Source organism: Polypterus senegalus, chromosome 8 (assembly GCF_016835505.1).
Source record: "Polypterus senegalus isolate Bchr_013 chromosome 8, ASM1683550v1, whole genome shotgun sequence".
In the NCBI taxonomy this organism is placed as follows: Eukaryota; Metazoa; Chordata; class Cladistia; order Polypteriformes; family Polypteridae; genus Polypterus; species Polypterus senegalus.
Window position 1 is genome coordinate 69,554,737 of NC_053161.1, and position 24,085 is coordinate 69,578,821.

Consider the following 24,085-nt stretch of genomic DNA (forward strand, 5'->3'; position numbering starts at 1 on the left):
TACTGTTACATTAGAAACTATTTCACCCTAAAGACTACAGTCATGGCATGACATACTGATAAAATTTATTTTGTACAACCCTATTATTGTGCAATGAAGTGTTTTATTCAGTATAACAATAATTTCAGTGGTAAAAACCCAAGAGAAATCAGCCAATTTCTTGTATTGAGTTTTTTAACATTGTAGCAGGACCCAATATGATGACAAAAAACTGATTCTTTTTCTCCAGTTAGACTCTCATTTTTTTTTTCTGCTTAGTTTTTGAATGGTGCCCTCATTTCAAATGATTTTCCACTGCAGTCTTCAGTCCCAAGGCACGCCATCAGTTTGATTGATTAAGCTAAATTGTGCGCAAGTGTGTATGTTTGTGTGGGCACCGTATAATAGGGTGCTATCCAATACACAGTAAGCTTTTGTCTGGAACAGCATTGACCCTCTTGTAACCCTGCAATGGAATAAGGGCAGCTCTGGCTTCCTCCAACAACATTCATCTTAGTTGACTGGAGTCAAAGTTGTCCAGATTGAGTAAATGTGGTTGTATACGTGAGTGTGAATTGTGAAGGGCTGCTGTCTGACTCAGGCTCAGGTTCTCTACAACCTTGCTTTTGGAAGAGGGCTGGGCAGAGTGGATTACTTATTTTGTACAGTATTTACACACTCATTTTATTACCTAAAATTAATTCCAGAAATGTGTATTTGCTTCATGAATACTGAAACCAGTGACCACATTGCATCACAGTTGGCTCAATTGCGTTGACTTCCTATCAAACACAGACTCTTCTATAAATTCTGCTATTAACTTGCAAAATCAAATGCAAAAGAATACTTGGCAGTTTTTTTTTACCGTGCCTTTTTTTTTAAATTTTTTTTTCTCATACAAGTCTTCTCACTATCAGAAATACTATTTTCACAACATTTCTTAATTTCAGAACCCTGGATCTTTGCTTTCCTCATTTACTCAGCCTATGACTGGATAAACAGGTGAGAAAATGAATGGACTAATGAATGTAGAGAAAAGCCAAGCAAAATGACACCTTTTATTGGCTAACTAAAAAGATTACAATATGCAAGCTTGCCGAAAGCTTGCATATTGTAATCTTTTTAGTTAGCCAATAAAAGGTGTCATTTTGCTTGGCTTTTCTCTACATTCATAATGGCTAACACAGTACAACACCTTAGTACTATGGACTAATGAATAAAACCAACAATATGGGCTCTGCTATGCTGTGGTTTCATTTGTTTCAAATTACTGTAATTCCTCTACTTTTTCCAGGCACTAAACATTATTCTTGAAGACAACTCTTTTAGAAAATAAATGTCAGCACGGTTTTTGTTTCCTTTTGTTTGACCACAAATCTTATTGTTTTGGATCCAATATTCTGTGCTTTTTTGTCCCGTGCATAGCTGTTTACAAATTCTCATCTGTCCGAGTTTTTCTGATCACATCCCCAAAGACATGCTCATTAGTCTGAGTCAGGGTTGGGCAATGTCAGTCCTGGAGGGCTGCAGGTTTTCATTCCAAAGCAATGGCTTATTTGGAAACCAATGATTGCCATTCTCAGACCTTATTCAATTTTATGGTATGTTGGTCTGCAATGTAATGTTCTTAGATAATAGTTTTTTTTTCCATTCCAATAAAATCATCCAAATGGTTTGATGCCTAAAATAGATAATTTTCAGTCTGTAACATTTTTCTCTTAAGTTTTTTATTAAACCAAGTAGTGCATAATGAACCCATACAGGTTTAAATGGTAACAAGTTAGAAGGGGAAATGCTGGCTCCTTTGTCATTTGGATCTTATTGCTAATGAGGAGCCATTAAAAACAGTGAATATAGCTGTTTAAGATAAAAATAAGCAATTAAGGGTAGGGCTCCTTAACAAGCAAGACCACTAAAATGAAGCAGAACGATGTCACTTGAGCAATAAGTGCTTCATTAGCAATAATTGACCCTTCATTAAGAAATTGGGTTGAAACAAAAACCTGCAGCCAGTGTGGCCCTCCGTGACTGATGTTGCCTACCCCTTGTCTAAGTGATGACTCTAAATTAGACCCACTGAGTGTGAGTCTGGGTGTGTGCCTGAGTGGGCCCTGTGATATATGAGAACCCTTTTCAGATCCGATTCCTGACTAGATAGACTCCAGTGACTCTGATTTGTGTTAAGTAGGTTTGAAAATGTCATGTTATGATAGCTTTTTCTTCAGTTTGATATTTATTGTAATATTGTTTGGTATTGTGTTGAGAAGGTAGAAGGTGTGAAGACTGCTATATAAAATGGAAACACTTAACTGGACAATAGTAAACTTTGTATTGTTAGTGTAATTGATGTTTATATCAAACAAACGGTAAAGCCACTGTACATACAAAATCAGTATTTTAAGTTTTCACTAAGATACCTTTTTAGGTTACTACCTCAGAGCTGTAAGAACTTTTATTTCCAGTTCAGCCACAGGCTGTGTGGATTATTTTTCCCCAATTTTTTCTGAGGTTTTTCCAGTGACCCTAGTTTCAGAAGATCTGTTTTTTTATGACTCAGTTGAGTGTAGGTTATCAGCTCTTATCAGTCCCTTATGATTGGGCCAACAAGTGCATAATTAGCCTTTTATAACACTTTGCAGGTCTGTTATCAGAGATTAAATGAGTGAAAATAATTATTTTAAGTATAGAGGTATTTGTAGAACCATGGCATAAAAAACACCACCATAATAGAATGTTCTCAAAACTAATTTTGAAAACCAACTCTAATCTTGTCCTAACCTTAGCCACTTTTGAAAAAAGAAACATTTTAAGAAAAGTAAGCTTTTGTGAAAATGGGAAATTATGGGAAGGATTTATTTTAAATAGCTTATCCCAGTGCCTAAAGAACTGAACCTGGAGGTTGCCTGGTCAAGCCCTGTTGTTGATTTATTATATCAGCCAGAGTAAGATGTGTGACTCGCCTTTGCTCCAACACAGATCTGAGAACACTGTAACTAAACGCCCAACATGATGTATCGAGAAATCGCTTGAGTTAACAAATATTTCCCATGTAAGATTTTATTATGTTTATGTACTTAACAGTGAATGCTGTATGTTTCATGATAAGCTATTAAGACAGAGCTCTATGGCAGCTTATCAACTGAAACATGGGACAGCATTCCCAAACCCACTTAACCCAATTTTGGACCACAGTCTATCCCTCGCAGCACCAGGCACCAGCATATCACAGGTTCCACAAACACATTGTGGTGGATTTGGAAAAGCCAAATAACCTGGCAAGCCTGTCTTTGAAGATGTTGGAAGAACACCAGATATTTGCAGGAACAGGAAAATGTGCAAACTCCACACAGACAAGTATCAAGTGAGGGATTCAAATGCAGATCACTGGATCTACTGTATGAAGTAACAGCACTAATCACACATGCAAACCCTGTCTGACCCCCGGTCAATCATGAGCTAGTAGATTCTGATTGTGATGGGAACTTTCTTTGAATTAAGTAAACACCAGAGGCGCAAATGCACATTTCAGCTTATAGTTTATAATGAAGATACGTGTGCCTGCAGGAACATATCACATTGTGGACAAAGAACAGAGATGCTTTTGACCAGTTGTATAAAGCGTTAAGTTACATTCATTTTCAGGTTGCATGTGTAATTATTTGTTAGTTACTTAATGCACAGAGTACTATGTCAACAGTCTAGTACGAATGTGTTGCATATAAGTGATGGGTATATTAAGATGTTTTCTTGTTAACGATGTGTCTGCTCAAAGCTGTCATAGAGTTATCTCATCTGAGAATATTACCTAACAATAAAAAATAAACAGGCAGAAGCATAGCTTCAGCCAGAAAACATATTCTAACAGACCTTAGGCTATAAACCATGCTCTTGTCCTTTCTGGCAGTGTCAGCTCTGTAAGCAGTAATTTATGTCACTCCCTTTTACTTTCGACCTCCCACACCAGACAAAACATTCCTCTCCAAAAAAATGAACGTCAGAAAGCCTGTACCCAGTAGACAAATGGATTATGATGATCCCTGGATTTAGATCAATGTGCAAGAGTAATAGTTAATGTTAATAAGTTCTTTTTACTCTATTAGCATTAATTATAGCAGTAGAGTATTGTACCGTGTTAGCCATAGATTGACTGTAACCTGATGAAGGGGCCTTAGCTACCTCGAAAGCTTGCATTTGTAATCTATTTAGTTAGCCAATAAAAGGTGTCATTTCACCCTACTTTCTCTTGTAGCATTATGTAAGAGAAGATTTTGTAAAAATTAAAAAGCATTTCTTATAATATGTTCAGTGTGCAAAGTTTAAAGGTAAAGCTTTTATGTACAATATCATAGATGCAATATAGAACCTGTTTTTTATAAGTCCCTAGATCAGGATCTGAATGTAAACACAGGCTGGTGTTCTTTCTTTTCTCCTATTTTAAACTATACTCATGAGGGATCCTCTCTCACAGGTCAAAAGAATTCATGCCTAATTTGGACACTTTGGATGTCGGTCTGAGGGGAAACAAGACCTGGGCCTAAACTTATTATCAAGCCTCTAGAGCCTTCCTGGATCTACATCAACTGTTAATTTAAGCCATGATATGGGTTGCCATGGCACAAAAAGTGTAACAGCTATCACTAGGTTACTTTTTTAATATTATATGGTGAAGTTTCCTTCTTAAATTTCACACAGAAAAGAGAGAAAAGTGTATTTTGTTCAATATTCTTTGACAACCTTTTATTTAGTAATAGTATGGTATCTAAAGCACAGCACTTAAGATTCACTTTAGTATGTGATCTGAGTTTAAGCTTTGCTGGTCATCTGTCTGTCTTCAGAATCTGCTTTTTACAGTAAAGCATCTGGATCCTATTCAAGTAGCATTGACCATTAAGCATTAAGGCAGGAACCAAACTGAAATGGCATACTAGTCTAATAATTCTCATCTATTCTTATATTCATTTTCACACCTATTGGACCTAATTTAGGATTGTGGACCCAGATTCTATCCCAGCAGCACTGAGTGCAAAACAAGACACAACTCTGCATGTGAGGCTGGGCCAGCAGAGGGCAAACTTGGATATAAACCTGTACTCATCTACAAGAAGTCAATTTAGGGTTGTCTATTAACCTAAAAATTCATGTTTTTGATGTGTGAGTAAAACCATACATGGATATATAGAGAATGAGGAAACTCAAACAGTGACCAGGCTAATAAGTAAGTTTAAGTTCTTGGAAATTTCAAAGTTTTTTTTCTCCTGTAGTTTTCAGTTATCTGGAATAAAAAAGATAATATTCTCAAACCTAACCCAATTCAGGGTAATGGGGTCAGGAGTCTAGGAGAATAACCGACAACATTCAAGCTTCACTCAAACAATATCCAGGGCTGGGATTGAAACTCAAAACTCTGGATCCATGAATCACGAACCCATGATCTAAGAACCTACCTATTCTACTGTGCCTATCTATCTATCTATCTATCTATCTATCTATCTATCTATCTATCTATCTATCTATCTATCTATCTATCTATCTATCTATCTGTCTATCTGTCTGTCTGTCTGTCTGTCTCATTTCTTTTCATATTTGCAATAATGTGGTGCCAGGCACAATGCCAGTAACAGTAATGACAAGCATGGGTACACTCTATTAAAATCCTTTAACAGAAATAAAATTAGCCAGGTCAAGTATATTTTACCAAGATGGGGTGAGTGTTTAATACTGTTTTTGCCAACTGACCTGAAGTGAATCTGAAGTGAAAGGTAGAGAAATAATTTAAGCTCATGGACCCTTCCATTCTTTGTATCCACAATGTATTGATTCAACATCACACAGACAACAGAATCTTTTCCAGAAAGCAAAATAAGAACTACATCTGGACTGAATACCAGTCTCTTACAGGAGGCCCACAAAACAAACACAAAATGTAGTCTCAGGGCAATTAAAAATACTACTTATTGTATGAAAGCAGCATTAGATTTAGGGAAGAAAACACATTACTCAGAGAAAAGCAGCAGAAATATAAGGAGAAATATGAAAACTCCCAACATACGGTAATCCACTTAACCAAAACTTTTTCTATTGCATCAGACACTGTATCTTATGAATTAAGATGTTTACCGTGGTAAGATGTTTAAATTCTGCTATGTTGTGGTTCTTTGGGATCTGAGATGAACTCTGAAACGTCAGAGAATATTGTACATTTTTTCTTTGAGTAAACTATTCTCCCATGTTTTAGCTAATATCAAAACTTAAATTTACCTGGTGCACAATTGTCAACCAAAGCTCCTAAAGCTTTGCCATCCTGCCAGTCTCGGTGGAAATTGGTGATAGGCAATTGTGGGATCTTGTTCTGAATCCATCCCAAGAGCCTCTGCTTGGGAGTCTGTTTTTTAGCATCCTCTTCATCTTCATCTTCCCACATGGGCATGGAGATAGAATAGTGTAGAATTAAAGTCCATATTAGGCCCAAAATCAGTTTCAGGTTTCCATCAACTATGGCTTTGCTGTCTGTAAGGCAGAAAACAAGAACAAAAAGTGTTTTTATTGCAGCTCACTTAAGAAAAAAAAAGTTCATCCATTTCCAACTCAAATATTGGCAACATTTTATTGACTGGGAGTCTTTTTTAACACAAAAGTAAAACAGAAATAAAAGAGTGTTATGTTACAACCTTCACCTTTATATACTCTGACCATACATTGCAGAAGGTGAAAAAAGAGCAAAGGTTTTAAGAATCATAGAGGAAAATTTACTTTATGTTTCAGTAACATTTTAATACTACTATAGGGCATTAAAAATCTGATGAGTTCAGCAGATGACTTTTCTTTCATGATGCTATAATTCTGAAATTTTGATCCCATCTCCATACTCTCCCTACATGTTTTATATATCTATGGTATATGTAATCTTTATGGATTAAAATCGATTGATGACAATAGTGCTCACATTAACACTTTTTCTGGCATTTTACTGTGCAAATAACTGTGCCAAGTTTCATCTTACATGAGTGATTAATTTTTTAATTTTTGTGCCCAAAGACTATCATCCCGATACAGACAGACACACAAACACATCAAGACACATAGATATGACTTTGAATGTGGTAAAATTATATTCAGTAGTTTAAAACTGTGTAAATCTGTTGAAAAATCTAAACAAAAATTTTGAACCTGTAATTAAACTTTATACACTGATCATTCAGTCAGTTAGTCAGTCATTGTCCAACCTGTTATATCCTAACACAGGGTCACAGGGGTCTGCTGGAGCCAATCTCAACCAACACAGGAAGCAAGGCAGGAACAAATCCCGGGCAGGGTGTCAGCCCACCGCAGACACTGATCAGCCATAACATTAAAAACACCTGACGGATGAAGTGAGTTACTTTGATTATGTTGTTACAATGGCACTTGTCAAGGGGTGATATATATTTGGCAACAACTGAACAGTCAGTTCTTGAAGATGATGTGTTGAATGCAGGAAAAACGGGTAAGCATAAGGATCTGAGCAACTTTAACAAGGGGCATATAGAGATGGCTAGATGAATGGGTCAAAGCATCTCCAAAAATCAGGTCTTGTGGGGTGTGCCTAGTATGCAGTGGTTCGTACCTCCCAAATGGGATCCAAGGAAGGACAATTGGTGAACCGGCAGTAGGGTTACGGGTGACCAAGGCTCACTTGTGTGTGTAATGAGTGAAGTCTAGCCCATCTGGTCCAATTCAACAGAAAAGCTACTGCAGCATAAACTACTGAAAAAAAAAATTAATGCTGGCCATAAGTGAAAGGTGTCAGAACAAACAGTGCATCACAACTTGCTGTGTATGGGGCTGCATAGACAGACAAGTGAGAGTGATAATTCTGACCCTTGCTCACCACAAAAAGCACCTACAATGGGCACAAGAGTGTCAGTACTGGACCATGGAGCAATGGAAGAAGGTTGTCTGGTCTGATGAAACATGCCTTCATTGAAGTCAAGTGCATTGTTTACCTGTAGAAGAGATGGTAGCTGGATGCTGTATGGGAAAAAGGCAAACCAGCAGAGGCAGTGTGATGCCTGGGGCAATTTTCTGATGGGAAGACTTGGATCCAGGCATTCATGTGCATGTTACTTTGACATGTACCACCTACATAACGATTGTTGCAGACCATGTGCACCCCTTCATGGCAACAGTATTTCTCAATGGCAGTGACCCCTTTCAGCAGGATAATGTGCCCTGTCACACTGTAAAAATTGTTCAGAAATGGATCATGGGACAAAGACTTCAATGTGTTGACCTGGTTTCCAAATTTTCCAGATCTCAATTCGATCAATCTGTGGCATGTGCTAGAAAAACAAGTCCAGTCCATGGAGGCCCCACCTTACAACTTACTGGAGTTAATGGTCTTGTGGAGTCCCTTGCCTTGACAGGTCAGAGCTGTTTTGGTGGCATGAGGGGGACTTACACAATATTAGGCAGGTGGTTTTAATGTTGTGTATGTTCAGTATTTCTTTACTGACACACAAAAAAATAAAACATTACATTAAGAAATTCTCAAGAGGCAAAGGTGGTATGTCTATATTAAAAAACAATTCAAAAATAACCACATTTAGATGGAAAATTGCAGTGGGAACTGTCAGGGATCATAACAAACCACGTAAGATGAAAATCGCACGAAGTGCAATTATCGTATTAATCTGGCTACTCTTTAATTCTATAGCTACCACTAGCACATATCTATGTAATCAGTTTGTGAGAACTGGTTTAATTTTTTGTCTTTACGTGTGTTTTTGTTCTCCTTTGAAAAGCTGACAACGTCTATGGTCAATATTGTAGTTGCCCTAGACTGGTAAAAGACTTAAGAATGATCTGTAATCCTCCCTAGAAAGCTATATGTCAAGAGTCAGAAAAAAAAATACAGGAGACATAAAATAGCATTTCTGATAGTTTACAAAGCTATCAGAGTTGCTACTGTTGGAATTATGTTTCAATAGTTAGGCATGCAACTTTGGTGGAATTTTGACTCAACCATAAAACAGCTTGGCCTTCAGCTGATATTCACCTTGATAAACATCAACAATGGCAAAAGTCAATACTTATTCCAGTCTATTACTTCCATTCATGATAACATACTGTACAGTGACAAACCTTATGGCAACGCCCAAGACAGGTACACTCTCCATATAAGGATAAATGCATTTTTAAAAGAATATATTATGTTCAGTATAAAGTGTGTAGAAAAGATACCACTAATTTTACACTAACGTAATAATTTATGTCTTTAGCATGTAACCTTGAAGCATATAATTCCAAAATTTTAAAATGATATTTAAATGGAGAAGCCTCTTACCAGAAAGAAATTTCCAGACAGATTTTAAAAATTAATTTATGGAGTTACCATGCATTAAAAACAATGCAAAAGAAAACAGTTTCCATGGTAAGTTCAGTAACAGTAAGAGACTGACATGTCCATATTCCTGGACCTCTTCCACAAAGAATAGCTTAACTGATCTGCTCTACATACACTAACAAAATCTGAGGTTTTAGTTCAAAGAGTTCTAACCACAGAGAAGTAAATGTCTTAGATTAAATTCATATATGTTTAGGTAAGCCATCAACCAGTGCAAGAAGATTTGTCAGGAATATAAATGAGTATTTAGCCATCTGTGAATCCCTGCAGCATCCAAGTGTATATGTCAAGGATTTCAGTTTCAGGGACGTCACAAGACAGAGACTTAAACCTTCTTCTAAAAGCACTCCAAAAGAATGAGTACAGTATATATTATGATCAACATAAATATGCATATAAAAAGTTGACAAATATAGCCATATTTGACTGAACATTTAAACTACTTAATTTACATTTTATCATCATAATTATTATTATTGACACCTTTCTGCCGTGGCTCAACACTTTTGTGTTTCCTTTCAAATAATATAGAGGTTCAACAACTTGATACCATCAAATATACTATATCATAACTACAAACAGTACTATAAAAGAAATGGTCCTAACTTATACAGAATTTCTCACGTACTGATGACTGCAGTATATTAATCGTTGTGAAGCCCATTTCAAATGTTGCATCATAACAAAGTGCCTAAAGATGGTTACCGTATTTGAACTAGAGTTCAAAAATAAGCACTATATTACACATAGACAATAGGAGATAAAGAGAGGAAATGTATAATATGGGATATCTTCAATAAAGGATAAGGCAAAAGTAATAGTGTAAACAATGTCAGTTTCATACGGTAACAAAGATGATGTGCAATTTCTTTGTAAATGAATGGAAACGTTGATCTGAATTTAGCATACCCCTGCTTTCTCTCTGAAGAAAAATCCCTCCAGGACTGGCTCAAATGACTATAAACGCATGTCTGAATGCACAATAATTGCTTCTAGGAAGCATTTGAGTCCAAGTGGCCTTATTACATGAAAGAACAATTCCTGGATTTATGTGACACTTTGAAAGCCTGCAGATCACACAACACATGAAGCTGTTTGCTGAGAGTTAGCTAGTGTGACTCACAGAAGTATCTGTTTCTTGATATAAGTGAAGAAAACAGCATGAGACATGGCAACAAGGCTATAATTCTGAAAAACAGAAAAATATGCAGAAATTCTTTATTGCTCCACTTATAAAAATAAGTTATATTTTTGTACATTTCTCACCTTAACCTCAGGTTTTTCTGTGGCTCAATAAATGAGGCCAAAATAAATCCAGGCACTTCAAGAACTTGAAACTGGATTCAGTAAATGGATACATGACTCTAAAATTGTGGATGGCCTCAGGGACGCTTGATAAATGTGACGAATGACAAGTACTTAAATTTAGGATAATGGATGAAATAGTGTTAGGAAAGAAGGCAATTATAGTATTTTTGGGAAAGGCTATCAGTCCCCTGTAGAAATTCAAGGGAAACAAACATGAGCCCCAAAGCAGTGGGTTTTAAAGATGGATGCCTGTGTCAACAAGCTTAGGAAAGATGCATCATCCATAAATGTCTTTAATGAGAAGAAAAGACATAATACAAGTTTTATTATAAATTTACTAGAGAAAAATAGAATAACATACAAGTGTTGTGTGCTTTAGATGTGCTACTCCTTCCAACTGGCTTCCCAATTGCCTGCCCATCTTAACCGCACTGCAAGGGAAATGCAGGTAAATATAATAGCAACTTAAATATAACCTGCACATTCATAAATCTCCTGGAATCAGTCTTTAGTGGAGAATCAAGTGCAAAACAATTATGAACTATACTTATTTTCTCACAATGTAGGATTTCTTCTTTTTATTCATGTGGATTAATTAGAATAAGTATGGTAATAATCAGAAAGTCAATGAAAATATGGTTGGACAGGGTCAGACAAAGCATTAAATCATTTCTAAGGATTCATGAAAGTTTACAGAACACAAGCAAACATTCTTTATTTTATGATAAGTCTTTCTATAATGACCCATATCATGAGGACTCCCACATTCTTCAGCAGTGTGTCCACCTGTACATACATGTAGAGTAGATGGTTCACTTATGATGTTACCATACAGTTTGCACATGCCCAATTCAGTTTTGCAGTTTTGTGACATGTATCAGTTGCAGCATGTAGGCAATCAAAGCACACATAAAACTTTGGAGGCATACATGCAGTTATCTGGATGTAGGGGTTCTTTTGGAGGACTTCTAGTTGATGTAACTGTGTCTGAGGGTAGATTTGCAAATGTGGAAAGTATGCTTATGCTTTTAAACCCTTTTTACAAGAAATGGGCTCCTGTTAAGTATAGTCTTTTGTCTTTAGGAACAACTGGAACACTTATAGGCTAAGTGACTTGTGTAGGGTTAGGGAGTGAGTTGGGGATTGAACTGACAGCCTCAATGGTTTAAAATCAGATGATCAAGATTAGACCACAGGACCAGTTACACAGAAAATGAATTACTAAGTAGTAAGTTGCTCTAGCATAATCAAGACTACAGTAAATGACATGAAAGACTGTTGCCTAACCATAAAACAAACTCAAGGATCAAGCAACCTTCTAATATTTATTTCCTATAGTACCTTCATACTATGAAAACCATTCCATTTACAGAGAATTATAGTATAATTACCTTTATGGCAACAATTTTGTTTAGGTACTGCAAAAATTCATCTATCTACTCATTTACTATTATGTAACAAGACCTTACAAAAATACTTTTTTGGGTCTTCATAACACTTACAAAGCATCCATAAAGTGTTCATCTCAGCAGTCCTGACCTGCTAACAAAACTTTGGAGTTGTCTGAGGTGGCTTTACTGAGATACATTTCTCTTAACGTTACATTTTTAATGTATAAGACCTGTGAATCCTTCGTATTAACAAGTAATTCTATATAATGTCAATATACCACACTGCACAGAGATGAATAACCCATATACTGTATTATATTTTACCCTTTGAAGACAGGAAAGTCCAACACTCGGAACACTAAATTACCACCATAATAGCAAAGTGACAGGGCACATTGTAAAGAGTTTCGTGTACTCTCCCGGATGTGATTCATAACACTCCCTGGACCGATATGGGATATCTACACTGTAACAATCTCTAGACTGGATGGTGAAATAAAGAAAGGTCATTCCTCCAGATACACTCTAAGAAATAATGGTTCTTTAATGCCATTTCATAGTTCTTTATTGGGTTGTGTGGTTCCTTGTAGGAGCATTGCTTGACAAACCACTATTCCATTCTGGGAAGGGTTCTGCATATGAAGTTAGTTCTTTGTGCTTTGGAAAACTTCTTAATATGCAGAAAAACTGAAATCTTTAATGCTTGGTAGGCTACCTTTCAGGACACTAGCAAATTAAGAAAACCTAGACACTTAGCCTGTGTTATTGTATGAAGGATGAGTCCTTTTAAAATCATGACTTACTGGTATTTCACAAATCTGTTACCATCTATTCATGGTTATTTACTGTTTTAATCCTGTTACAGATTTAAATAAATAAAGGTTCTTTCTGGAATCTTCAAATGGATTGGTTTTTTGGGAACCAAATATGGTTCTCCTATTGCATCACTTGGAAGAACCACTTTGGCACTTTTATTTTATCTGAGTGGTGCAGCAGACTGACACCACTGTATTTCAAACTCCTTTAGAGTTGCCAAGGACTTGTAGTTTATACAGCAACCCATGAGATGGACGTTGTAGCATCTGGTGGAGGGAGCAACTGTGTTACAGCAAACCTGCTTTCACAGAAGTCAGGCTGACCGTAAAGTCCATCTTACATGTGTCACCATAACACTTGGAAGTACCGCCATGACAGTCCTAGCCCTGAACCAGGGCAGTTTTCAGCCTGTTGCTAATGGAGGACAATGAGGAAAAAATGAAGACAGTATCTTGAGGAGAAGGTTTAAAAGTGTGAGGAAGCATGTTAAAAAGGGACTAGGGTACTTTCAATGAGTGCCCTGTAGGGTCTCCTATTATCTACTTTAGTAAGGCCCAAAGGACCATAGAATTTATTTTATGTTCTATCTTACTAGTTTTATAGTTTCCTTTCATTCCTCCTGTAAATTCCTGTAGTTTGTCCCAGTACACTCTGTTATTTGGTATTCTCCATTGCTTGTTTAGGATCGGGGTCTGTTTACAAGTGACACTCTCATATTCAAAGGACAACTGATGGAAATACATAAATACTGCATTAGTGCACTGGGGGCCCTTCTTCTTCTTGATGGCAGATCGTATCTTTGCTGACTTCACACACACATTCACACTTAAACTGATAGAATTTACAAGGACCTATGCTTAGGATTTGGAAGACTACCAGAGTGTGCGGAGGAAATAAAGGGACACAGTAATACAGACAGTAACTGGACAAAACTTTCCAACCAGTTCTGTAGAACTGTGATGCCATGGAGGTAGCCTTTGCACTTTAGCCTTTTTCACTGTTAGCACCAAACTACCTCCACTTTGTTGCCTTTATGTTCCTATACTTCACAAATAAGCACTCTTTGTCAGCCATAACTGCTTTCTTATTTATTGAGTACTTGGTCTTTTTTACATTTCATTAATACAATGTCATCTATAATGGCAATCTTAAAATGATTTTTTCTTTAAACCATAAATACCTACACTAGTTTTATGTTATTTGCACTTGTAAGTATGATCATCTACAGTTAATCCACTACACTTCAGTACTGTTTAGTGAAAGAAAGAAAAGAATTGTTGAAGTATTACACATTGCTACACTTAATCCGGGCACAGTTTATCAGAAATATAAATAAAACAGGACAGGCATGGAAGCTGCCAACATTTAACAAATATAGTGTGCAACATCTCATGACATGACATGATTTGTGATGTGAAAGTTGGGACAGTGAACAACCAATTTGTTACCCTTGTTATTGTCCCCTGGTCACTAGAGCACACTGGGGGTTAAAATCACAAGCGTATTTGGGAGGACAGGCAGACTGGCCCACCCCAAATACACTCTGTGATAGGAGATGTCTGGAGTGAACTCTAGTGCCACTAGGAGGAGATCTTCAGGGGAACCTGCAGACCTTTAGGTGCAGGCCAGATAACTCGGAAAGAGTAGTGAGGGCTTACTCAGATGGGTATCCAGGCCAGGGCATAAAATGCTCCTGCTGTCAGTATACAGGGAGCTTTGGAGTTGGAAGGAAGCCAATACTAAGTGGCTAGACTTGGAAAAGAGGCTAGAATGTAAATAGAATTGCCAGAAGACTTAGGGGTTTGTTATTTTTAAGCCCCTATGTGTTTATGGAGTGCTGTTTTGAATGTTCACCTGCTTTGGGTAATAAAACCCTTTTCTGTTGTCACTTGTGTTCATTTTTGTTTGTCACTTGGGTTTGGAGACAAAGCATGAGCGTCTCCTTTAGTCCACAGTGGTTAAAGATTACATATAAAACTAAAGAAAGTGAATCTCAAAACAGGGCCCTGCTGGCATAAACACCTGTACGACTTCTACTCTTTCTATTTATTGACTCCAGTATGCTTTACTTGATTGGGCATTATTCTGACATTTCTAGGTTGTTCCCAGTTCTCAATATTGCTCTTGGTTTATCTTGGACTTGTATTGTCTTTAATCTACAGTACTTTAATCACTTAAAAAAGGGACTTTTAAAGAGGCCTTGTCTTAGTATCACTGATAAATGCATCCATGGTGCAAGTGGTACAATTTAAAGGTACAGCAAAAAATCAATAAACTGCACAGCAGGAAGATGTCGATGCTACGCAGCTTTAACATTCCAAAATCAATATGAGTTTCTTTTAAAGATAACATGTCTACTTTAGTCATGCAGCACCAGTGATTGCATTAATATATAATCTTTTCTTTGTTGCTTTAAGCAGAGGACAATGAAAATGTCAAGGTCATTCTTTGAGTAAGTGAGATGTCATGATCTGTTGCCAGGATAAACAGGATCCAGAAATCAGTGTAGAAAATGGAAATTATTTTGCTCTGTCCTTTCTATGATAGCTGCTAAGGAATGATGCTGCTGGGATTTCCAAAAATAGAAAGAAAAGCACTAAATCGTTCATTTACTTGAGCAATTAGAATTATGTGGACTGGCATTTCATATGACTATTGTAAGGACAGCAGTGCCATATACATCTTCATAAAGATCTTTATTGCCATTTGGAAAAGTAACTAAAGCCAGCAAAATGTAATATTTAATATGTTGGTTAGGAAAATAACCTCAGGCCAATTTGATAAAACATCAAAAGAAGGCAAAAAACAGACGGATGTAGAAACAAATGGTATCTGTATGCAAAGGAGGCGGTTACCTATTGATGAAATGGAATTGAAAGAGAATATAGTCAATAAAGTACAGAACTTGAACGTGTTAGAATCTAAAGACACCTTGTCGAAATTCTTTTTAAATACACTAAATTGCGTATTTGTTTTCTGAACCTACTTATTTCAAGTACATTGTAGCTATATGAATATGAAAAATAACAGTTTTATATACAGATTTGTAGAAAATCACTCAATAAAATAAACCAATTTGACAACTGGATTTATTTAAACATATTTTATCACAACCTGTTTTTAATAGAATTGTGCAACATACTTATTCTATTAAATTTACTATTACTGTATGCTTCCATACCAGTCTCAGATAGGGCACCATCCAATTCACATGCACACACACACACAGACGTACACACATGCACCTGCACACACAGGGTCTATTTTGAATCAATAATTAATGTAACCATTCTATCTTTTGGGAATTTGGAAAGAAAATCTAAGCAGACACAGGAACACTGCACAAACTTCACACATAGTCAATGACTAGGGATTGGAATTGAAACCAATACTCTGGATCTGTGAGACAGTCCTACAGTGTGCCACTGTGCTGTCCATTATTGTATATTAATATTGTTAGAATGGTTGGCACATTGAATGACATTACTGTCTCATACTTCTGGGTTCATTTCCCAGCCTGGTGCTGTCTGAGTGGATTTTTCATGGGTTTTTTTATCTGGAACTCCATGTCTGCACCTACTGTACCTCCCAAAGATATACAGGATAGAATAACTGGTGTGAGGGAGTGTATTCTTGAACTAGATGCTGCTGAGAAAGACTCCGGTTCTCCTGTATTAAATCAATATTTTATAAATAAATGAATGACTTCTGCGTTGGGCTGGCACCCTGCCCGAGGTTTGTTTCCTGCCTTGTGCCCTTTGGAGGCTGGGATTGGCTTCAGCAGACCTCAGTGACCCTGTATTTAGGATATAGCGGGTTGGATAATGGATGGATGGATGAATGACTTTAGGACAAAAATTACATTTATTTGTACACTGATGTGAAGTCAAATTCAAACACACTTTACTTGGCATGTCCTGTGTTCTATATTTGAATGTTGTGCCTGGTTATTGTCAGTGTGGAATTGGCACATTTTCCTGTGCCTGTATGTTTTTTCCATCACATCCCATAGATGTTTGTACGTAAAGGGAGGTGGCAATTTTAAACCAATTCTATGTGATAGAGGAGCAGTAATGCGTTTTTTCTGCCTTTATGCACAAACTCTAAACTGAGTCTGATAATGTCATGTTATGCTTGCAAGCATAAACTGATGCCTCATTAATGTTAACATAGTAATGAGTATTTGTAACTCACCCCTTCAGGCCATAGCTGCTTGCAGATTTAAGAAAAATATTATTTTGCTTTTTCTTTTATAGATTTAAGGATCAAATATTTTTAATTGCATTTTTGTTCATTTTACTGGAAATTAGCTTACAAGAGTTATAAAATGGCAGAACTGCACTTAATAGGCTTTAATTTTTAACAGTGTGTCATTGGCTTTTGAAAGAAATTTGAAATCATTGAAAAAAGTTTTGTCTGAATGAGTAACAACTTGGTGATATAAAGAATAACAAATATATGTTTGTTTCCACATAACACATAACTGTTTTTTAACATAATTAACATCCTCCTAACATTTTCATGCATGACCTTGAGGCAGCTACTTAATTAATTTCTCTTCACAATGTTACAAAATTATGTAGCTGTTTCAAAGTTTATGGGTAAAAAGTTTTGAAATGGTGCTATGCTGTATATATAATATAATATAATATAATATAATATAATATAATATAATATAATATAATATAATATAATATAATATAATATAATATAATGTGCAAGTCCTAAAAAACTGTTTTGAGCTATAGGATCCATTTCATTCATTCATTACCTACAAAGCACAGTATAAGGCTCCCAAACTAAACCTGTACATCATGAATATCTTGAAGATGTTTTGAAAAATTCCTCCTTGGGAATATTAAATTATGTTTGATGGACCAATAATAATTAAAAATAAGTAGATGATGACGCTTCAGGATTTTGTGCTCGTTTTAAAATTCCGAAACATTAGTATTTTATAGACCTTAATTCAAATAATAACTGCTATAGGAAAATGACAATGCCGCTTATCCAGTGATGCATAATTATGTAATATGTTAATTATTATATTTTACAATGTTTAGTAGTGTTTTTTTGACATTTATAAAACATACTCAATCACTGAAATGCTTAAGTTACTAAAAAAAGGCTTCTTTTACATGATGGCAGACAACTATTAATAATAAAGCATGACTCCAGTTGGACTCGAAGATCATATTTTATCAGCCACCTGTCTGGTATGCTGTGATTTTACTAATTTGCTTGAGGGTTTACTCTTTCTGCTTTTACCTGCTCTTATAATTGCTTAAGCTCCCTTTATATTTAGGCTGGTATCTGAAAAATCCAAAGGTGTGTAACTGAAAAGTGTGGGGTCTGCCAATTCTGAACAGTCACAGCTTATTTTCTATTATGGAAGTAAGAACTAATAGCTGAGGAATCTTAAAGACACAATGAGTGATCAAGGAGACAGCAGAACTCAAACAGAGAACCTGTCCTGAAAGATAAAGTATAGTAAGTATCAAAAAAAAGTATCAAAATGTGAAAAGTGGGTCTGAATTTTGGAAGGGCATCTGAATGTTAACTACATAGAGAAAAGAAGGACGGTTGGGCAACTTCCCTTAACATTTAATATATGTAATCTACTGTCAAATGTTCTTTTGGATGTTTTACGACAAAAAACAAAAAGAAAGGCATTGAGTTTACTAAAAATATCCTATAGTTTAGGAAAAAAAACATTCAACACTTTCTAAAATTGATGTCCTCAAGAGAAGATTTTTAAGAGTATCATGTTCGGTTAATTGACATCTTATTATTGCCCTGATATGAGTGAGTCAGGGTGTACCCACTGGCCTGCCCTACAATGGAATGACATTCCATCTAGCATTGCCTTATGCTCACTGTTTCAGGCTAAGATATAGCATGGTTAATCACAATTTAGAAAAAGAGAATAAATCTTCTCAATGAGAGATGATCCAGCATAAAAATGTCAAAACAACTTTCAAAACATCAATAAATATGGCTTAATTAAATTAAACCTAGGATATAGACAGACACAAAGGACAACCAAAGCAATAAATGTACAGTAAAATGAAAATAATAATGGAGCCTAAAGCTTGAAGTCCCTTGTTTCTCAACTTCCTTCCTTCCTTCCAAACCACCACCAAGTCTCACCTGCAGTCTCTCATTATCTCTGTTCTCCTTCCTTCCTTCCTTCCTTCCTTCCTTCCTTCCTTCCTTCCTTCCTTCCTTCCTTCCAAGGAGCCTTCAGCTAACTAACCTCCTAACTGTACAATTACAGGGCCTCTCAAGATGCTGTGTTTTAAACCCCAACATAGTCTTACTAAGAAAGTCAATCTTCAGGGATACCAGTTCCCCAAGTGACACTACACTGTGAGCTTGAGAGGCCTTTAAAATGGATGCTGCTACAAGACAGCATTTGGACTGCCTCTTCCCTGTGTTTGGCAGCAGGCTCCCACTCCATCCTTGTAGGATATTCTAATTGCTATTTCACAGACTCTATGAATGGTCCTGGTTTCATGGCTGCCCGTTAAGGTGTCTTTGACTCACTTAGCTATATGATAGATTTCAGTTTTTGATGTATAGTAAATTTGCAAACAATTCTGAAAATACATTTTTACTTTGTTATTATAGGTTATTCAGTGTTGCAAAAATGGAAAATGTATCCTTATAAAATGAAATCTACAATAAAAAGAAATTGTGCAAAAAGTTAAGGGGTCTGAATACTTTCTGAATCCACTGTATATACCGTATCTGTAATGAAAGAGTCAAAGAGTGAAAGTAACAACACTAGCAAGATGTACAGTAATTACAAAACTGGATCTAACAAGACTCCTGAATAAATAGAAGGGCAATCTGTTTCAGACTCACAAGGGTATACATCTGGGCAGTCAGTCTGGCTCTCAGTATAAGTCTATGGTGAGGGCAACATGCAGAAACTGGTGCTGCTAATGGGCACTAACCCAACATGATGCCAGGCCTTTATGTTGTGGCCTAGTTTCCCAGATGTGTTTTTCCCCAGGTCTATCTGAAAATGGTCCAAGAATCTTGCTACAGACACCTCATCTAGACAATCTTTCTTTGAGCATGGATTTGAAAAACATCTGACTGAGGAGGACTCAACTGACAGGGCGGAAAAGGCCAGAATAAGTGAAACGCTTTGTGTGCTAAAGTTGAACAAAGATGAGGTTACTGTACTCTGTATCATGGATCAGCCAGTGCAAAAGAGAATTTAGAGACTGCTGCTGTCTAAGCAAATGCTTAGGCAATAGTTCTTTGTTGCTTTAACCTTTTGGGTTTGTGAAGCTCACCAGTACTAGCACTTTTATATATATTTTAGTTATGGTAAATTTTACTATACAAATGTAAATTAACACTGATTAAACCTTGGGAGTGTTAATTTCCAATGTATATCTTGTGAAGTAATATTGCATAAATTACGTGAATTACAAATAAAATGACTTTACTCAGTTATACAATATATATACATAACTATATATATATTTATACAGTATATATATGATTATATGGGCTTGATAAACTCAGAAGCATTAGATGCTAAATAATGCTAAAAATATATGTCTCAGTGCCATGAATGAGGAAGACATAAGTGTCAGATCTGGTTTTATTTATTTGACACATTAAACATACTGTAATTGATGCAATACAAATATGTAATGTATATACTGTATTTGTATTAAGATATTTTAATTTTGTTTTTTTAACTGTCAGAGCCAATCTAGTCTAATAGCATCTGAGGTATTATACAGTACAATACATTACAAAAAACTATAAATAAATAAATATTCATGCACTGCCACTCTGGTTAATAATGAACAACTTGCAAGGAAACGAAAATATTTACATGGACATTTGAAACCATAGAAAAATATGATTTAATATTATCTGAATTAGTGCATAAGTAGTGAGTTGAAGGACATTCTTCAACTGTGACATGTGAGTGGCAAAGGCAAAATGTACCGGAAGGTATTTTTCATTCTGTACCACAAATATATTATCACAAAAGAGTGAAATGCTGAGACTTTAAGACAGTTTCAAGCTGTGGATATTTAACATTACATTGTTTTTGCCAAAAACAATTAAACTGACATTTATCAGTGACTGTGCGTACATCACACATTTGGCTATAGGCCTGCAGTAGACTAGCAGTGACTAGCAGCTTATATGATTTTTTTCAAGTTCAATAGTCTGCCTAATTTTTACATTTATTTGACAATATTTGTGTTTATACTTATGAATCCCAATTTGACTATATCATTTAACTTTTTTCCTGTAGTTATTATAGTAATAATAATAGTAATAATACCTTTCCATTATAGGAGATTAGATTTTATAGAGCTGAACAAATCACCACAGATATTCATATTTAAGGAAGCACAACTCAATAGCAGTTTGCACAACCCTAGTTCACGTAGGAGCACTAGTTTCCATGTATTTAAAAAATCATGTACTCATTCACCTGTAACATAAAGTGAAAGCTCTATTTTTTCTTGTTAGTTAGGAACATTTTGTCTAAAATGAAACAACAAAAAAAAAACATTCTGTTCATGAAGACGTCAATGATACACAAGCAAAAATTGTAACCAACTCAGCATTTCTGAGAAATCGTCTTGCATTTTGTGTCACATTGTCTTTTTCAGAATATATGTCCTAAAAATGAGTGATAGTATTTGATATCTGGATATTACAAAAACATGTTTTCAAGATTTTTTTTATTACACCATCATAGTAACCCAGACAGATAAGAGGTTAGTGAAAATGAGTTGGTAGAGTTTAGTGTAGGAACAGGGACAAAGATTCCATGGCCTTGTGTGAGCCATAACCATCCCATCTTTAATCAAACTAAAGACTTTCAATAATTATTTTCAAGGTATTATTCCTGGCACACTGTCTACACTCAAGATTATTCCAAGATTAACTAATTAATTAGGAAGTGGAGTCACAGCATAACAGTGATTAACGCTATTGCTTTCCACTTTAGGTTCAAGGCTGTATAGAGTTGGTACATTCTTGGTTATGTGGATTTTATTAGAGTACGTTGGTTTCCTTTTACAACCCACAGATGTGTATGTTAGGGTGAAACTTGATCTGATTCAATGAACATAAATGTGCACGTGAATAGATCCTGAAAAGGCTTGTGTGATATTCAAAGATAGTGCCAGCCCAAAGCTGCTAGCATAGGCTTTGGCTTTCTATACAAGTAAACTGTAGGTCTGAAATCAGATGCATGGGCTTCAGTCTCTTTCCCAATTCCAAAAATATGCAGTTTAGGTTTAATAGTGATTCTAATATTGTCTTAGCATGAGGGAGGGATGTTGCATGAATAAGAAGGCCTTGTCAATTCTGTTAGGGTTGTTTTTTCTATCTTGCACCTGGTGCTGTCAGCATAAGCACTTGCTCTGTACATCACGATGTATAGAAACTTTGGTTTACTAAAAGATAGCTGGACGGAGGTAATGTGTTCATTCATTCATTTATTGATTCATTCATTCTCCTCCCGCATTATTATCCATCAGCTCAAATTTTTTAATCAGAGCTTCTCTGGAGCTCACCTCACTTTAACCCCAGTTAGCCCCAATTACCAAATAAATGTACAACATCTGGCCATTAACAAACTTATCATGGTTATAAAACGTTTATTCAAACCATTCTAGCAGCCTGCTCTGATGGCACCTTCCACCCTCCTGCTACAGAGTCAGATTTATTATCTCAACAGAAAATATGAAACGCTTGGGCATTCTTCAGCTACAAAAAAGACATTATCAACATTACTCCTTATCTCTATTGACATTTTCCTGAAACATAAGCTTGGTGTCTGGTGCAGGCTTCACTTCCTGCCACAGTTTCCTACCCTTATCAAGCTACAGTCCTCTCATCGTCCAGCTTCCGCAGTTTGGGGAAAAAAAAGCGAAGCCCCAAGCCATGTCTTTGCCTTTCAAATGATTCTGCTGTCTACTCCCCTCAGCTTTAATCCCAGAAGGAACAGAGGTCAATATAATTCCATTACAGTATTGCTCCAATGAAATAAATATCTCCTTCAAGAAACAAAAGAACCAGCTGGCTGGCTGCACTCCACAAAATCTCACTGTTTCCAGAGAGTTATTAAAAAGCACACAATGAAAAGGATTTAAAAACAAAACATGGACCGCGTAACAATTGTCTAACATGTACAGCTAATGACTCAGTGGGGGAGTTTAAAAAAAGGTCTGCTCTTCAGTAATTAGTATCCAATTGTTCTTATGAAGAGCAAATATGCAGGTATGAATGAACTTCTGTTGGGGGCTCCTTAGAAATTTAAAATATATATGATTATGTGGGATTAAGCTGTTTTGGAGGACGCTTTGCTATGTAAAGTAAAGTTTTTCAAAATGGGAGCATGTTAAGATAACAGTGGCCTGGCTATCCAGGCTATAGACAATCTCCTTTAGTTTGTTGAATCACAAGAGTTGTGCAGCTGAATGAAATAAAACTGATGGTCATTTCCAGTTTGGAGGGATAAATCTCAACTAGCACTACAAGTGAATTTGATTTTGGTTATGACACATTCAAATATACATTGTCAAGATTCAGGACCTAAAAGAATCAGTCTACAGCAGTATTCCTTGAAACATGGCTGCTTAATTTGAAGCGTTTTTCTCTGCAGCACTCTTCCAAATATTGTGATTGATCTATTTTTAACTACTCACAGTACTTTTGATTCAGTCAGAAATTTAGAAAGCCCTGGCACTGATGAATGCCTCATGTTCCAAGGCTCTCTGCCAGATCTCATTGCACTTGGAAAATGACTTGATTTTTAAAAGTAATGTCAAATAGGCTGGCTATGGAAGTGATCATTTGTTTTTTTTGTCAGACACTCAGTCAAATGTTAGGCTGGCTGACTTTCCATCTTTTCTACCCTACTCTGAACAGATGTTTATCAGGTGCTTCACATCCATTCTTCTTCTTATTTTGTAACTTTTGTGTTGAACACGCATTCCCCCTAATCCTTAGAAATGAAAACTATAAATTAGATCTCCTGAAATCACTGCTCATCCCTTGGCTTCAAATCTGCTCTCTGCTGTTACTGTATCATCAATTCACTGATGACAGCAGGAACATGTACAGTAGTTGAATGTTTTGCTGCTAAAAAAGATAATGTTCAACTTCCACCATTGTTCTTTTGTTTTTTTTAATTTCTGCCAGGATTCAGCAT

The 24,085-nt window shown here is 36.1% G+C and overlaps 1 protein-coding gene across 4 annotated transcripts in view; it reads right to left on the reverse strand.

Moving 5' to 3' along the window:
* The window catches only part of flncb (filamin C, gamma b (actin binding protein 280)), a 149,435-nt gene that overhangs the window by 81,043 nt on the left and 44,307 nt on the right, over positions 1-24,085 (reverse strand). For all 4 annotated transcript variants that reach the window (XM_039761213.1, XM_039761215.1, XM_039761214.1 and 1 more), the window contains exon 2: positions 6,238-6,486. In XM_039761213.1, coding sequence (XP_039617147.1) covers positions 6,238-6,486 — 249 coding nt within the window. The remainder of the gene's footprint in view (positions 1-6,237; positions 6,487-24,085) is intronic.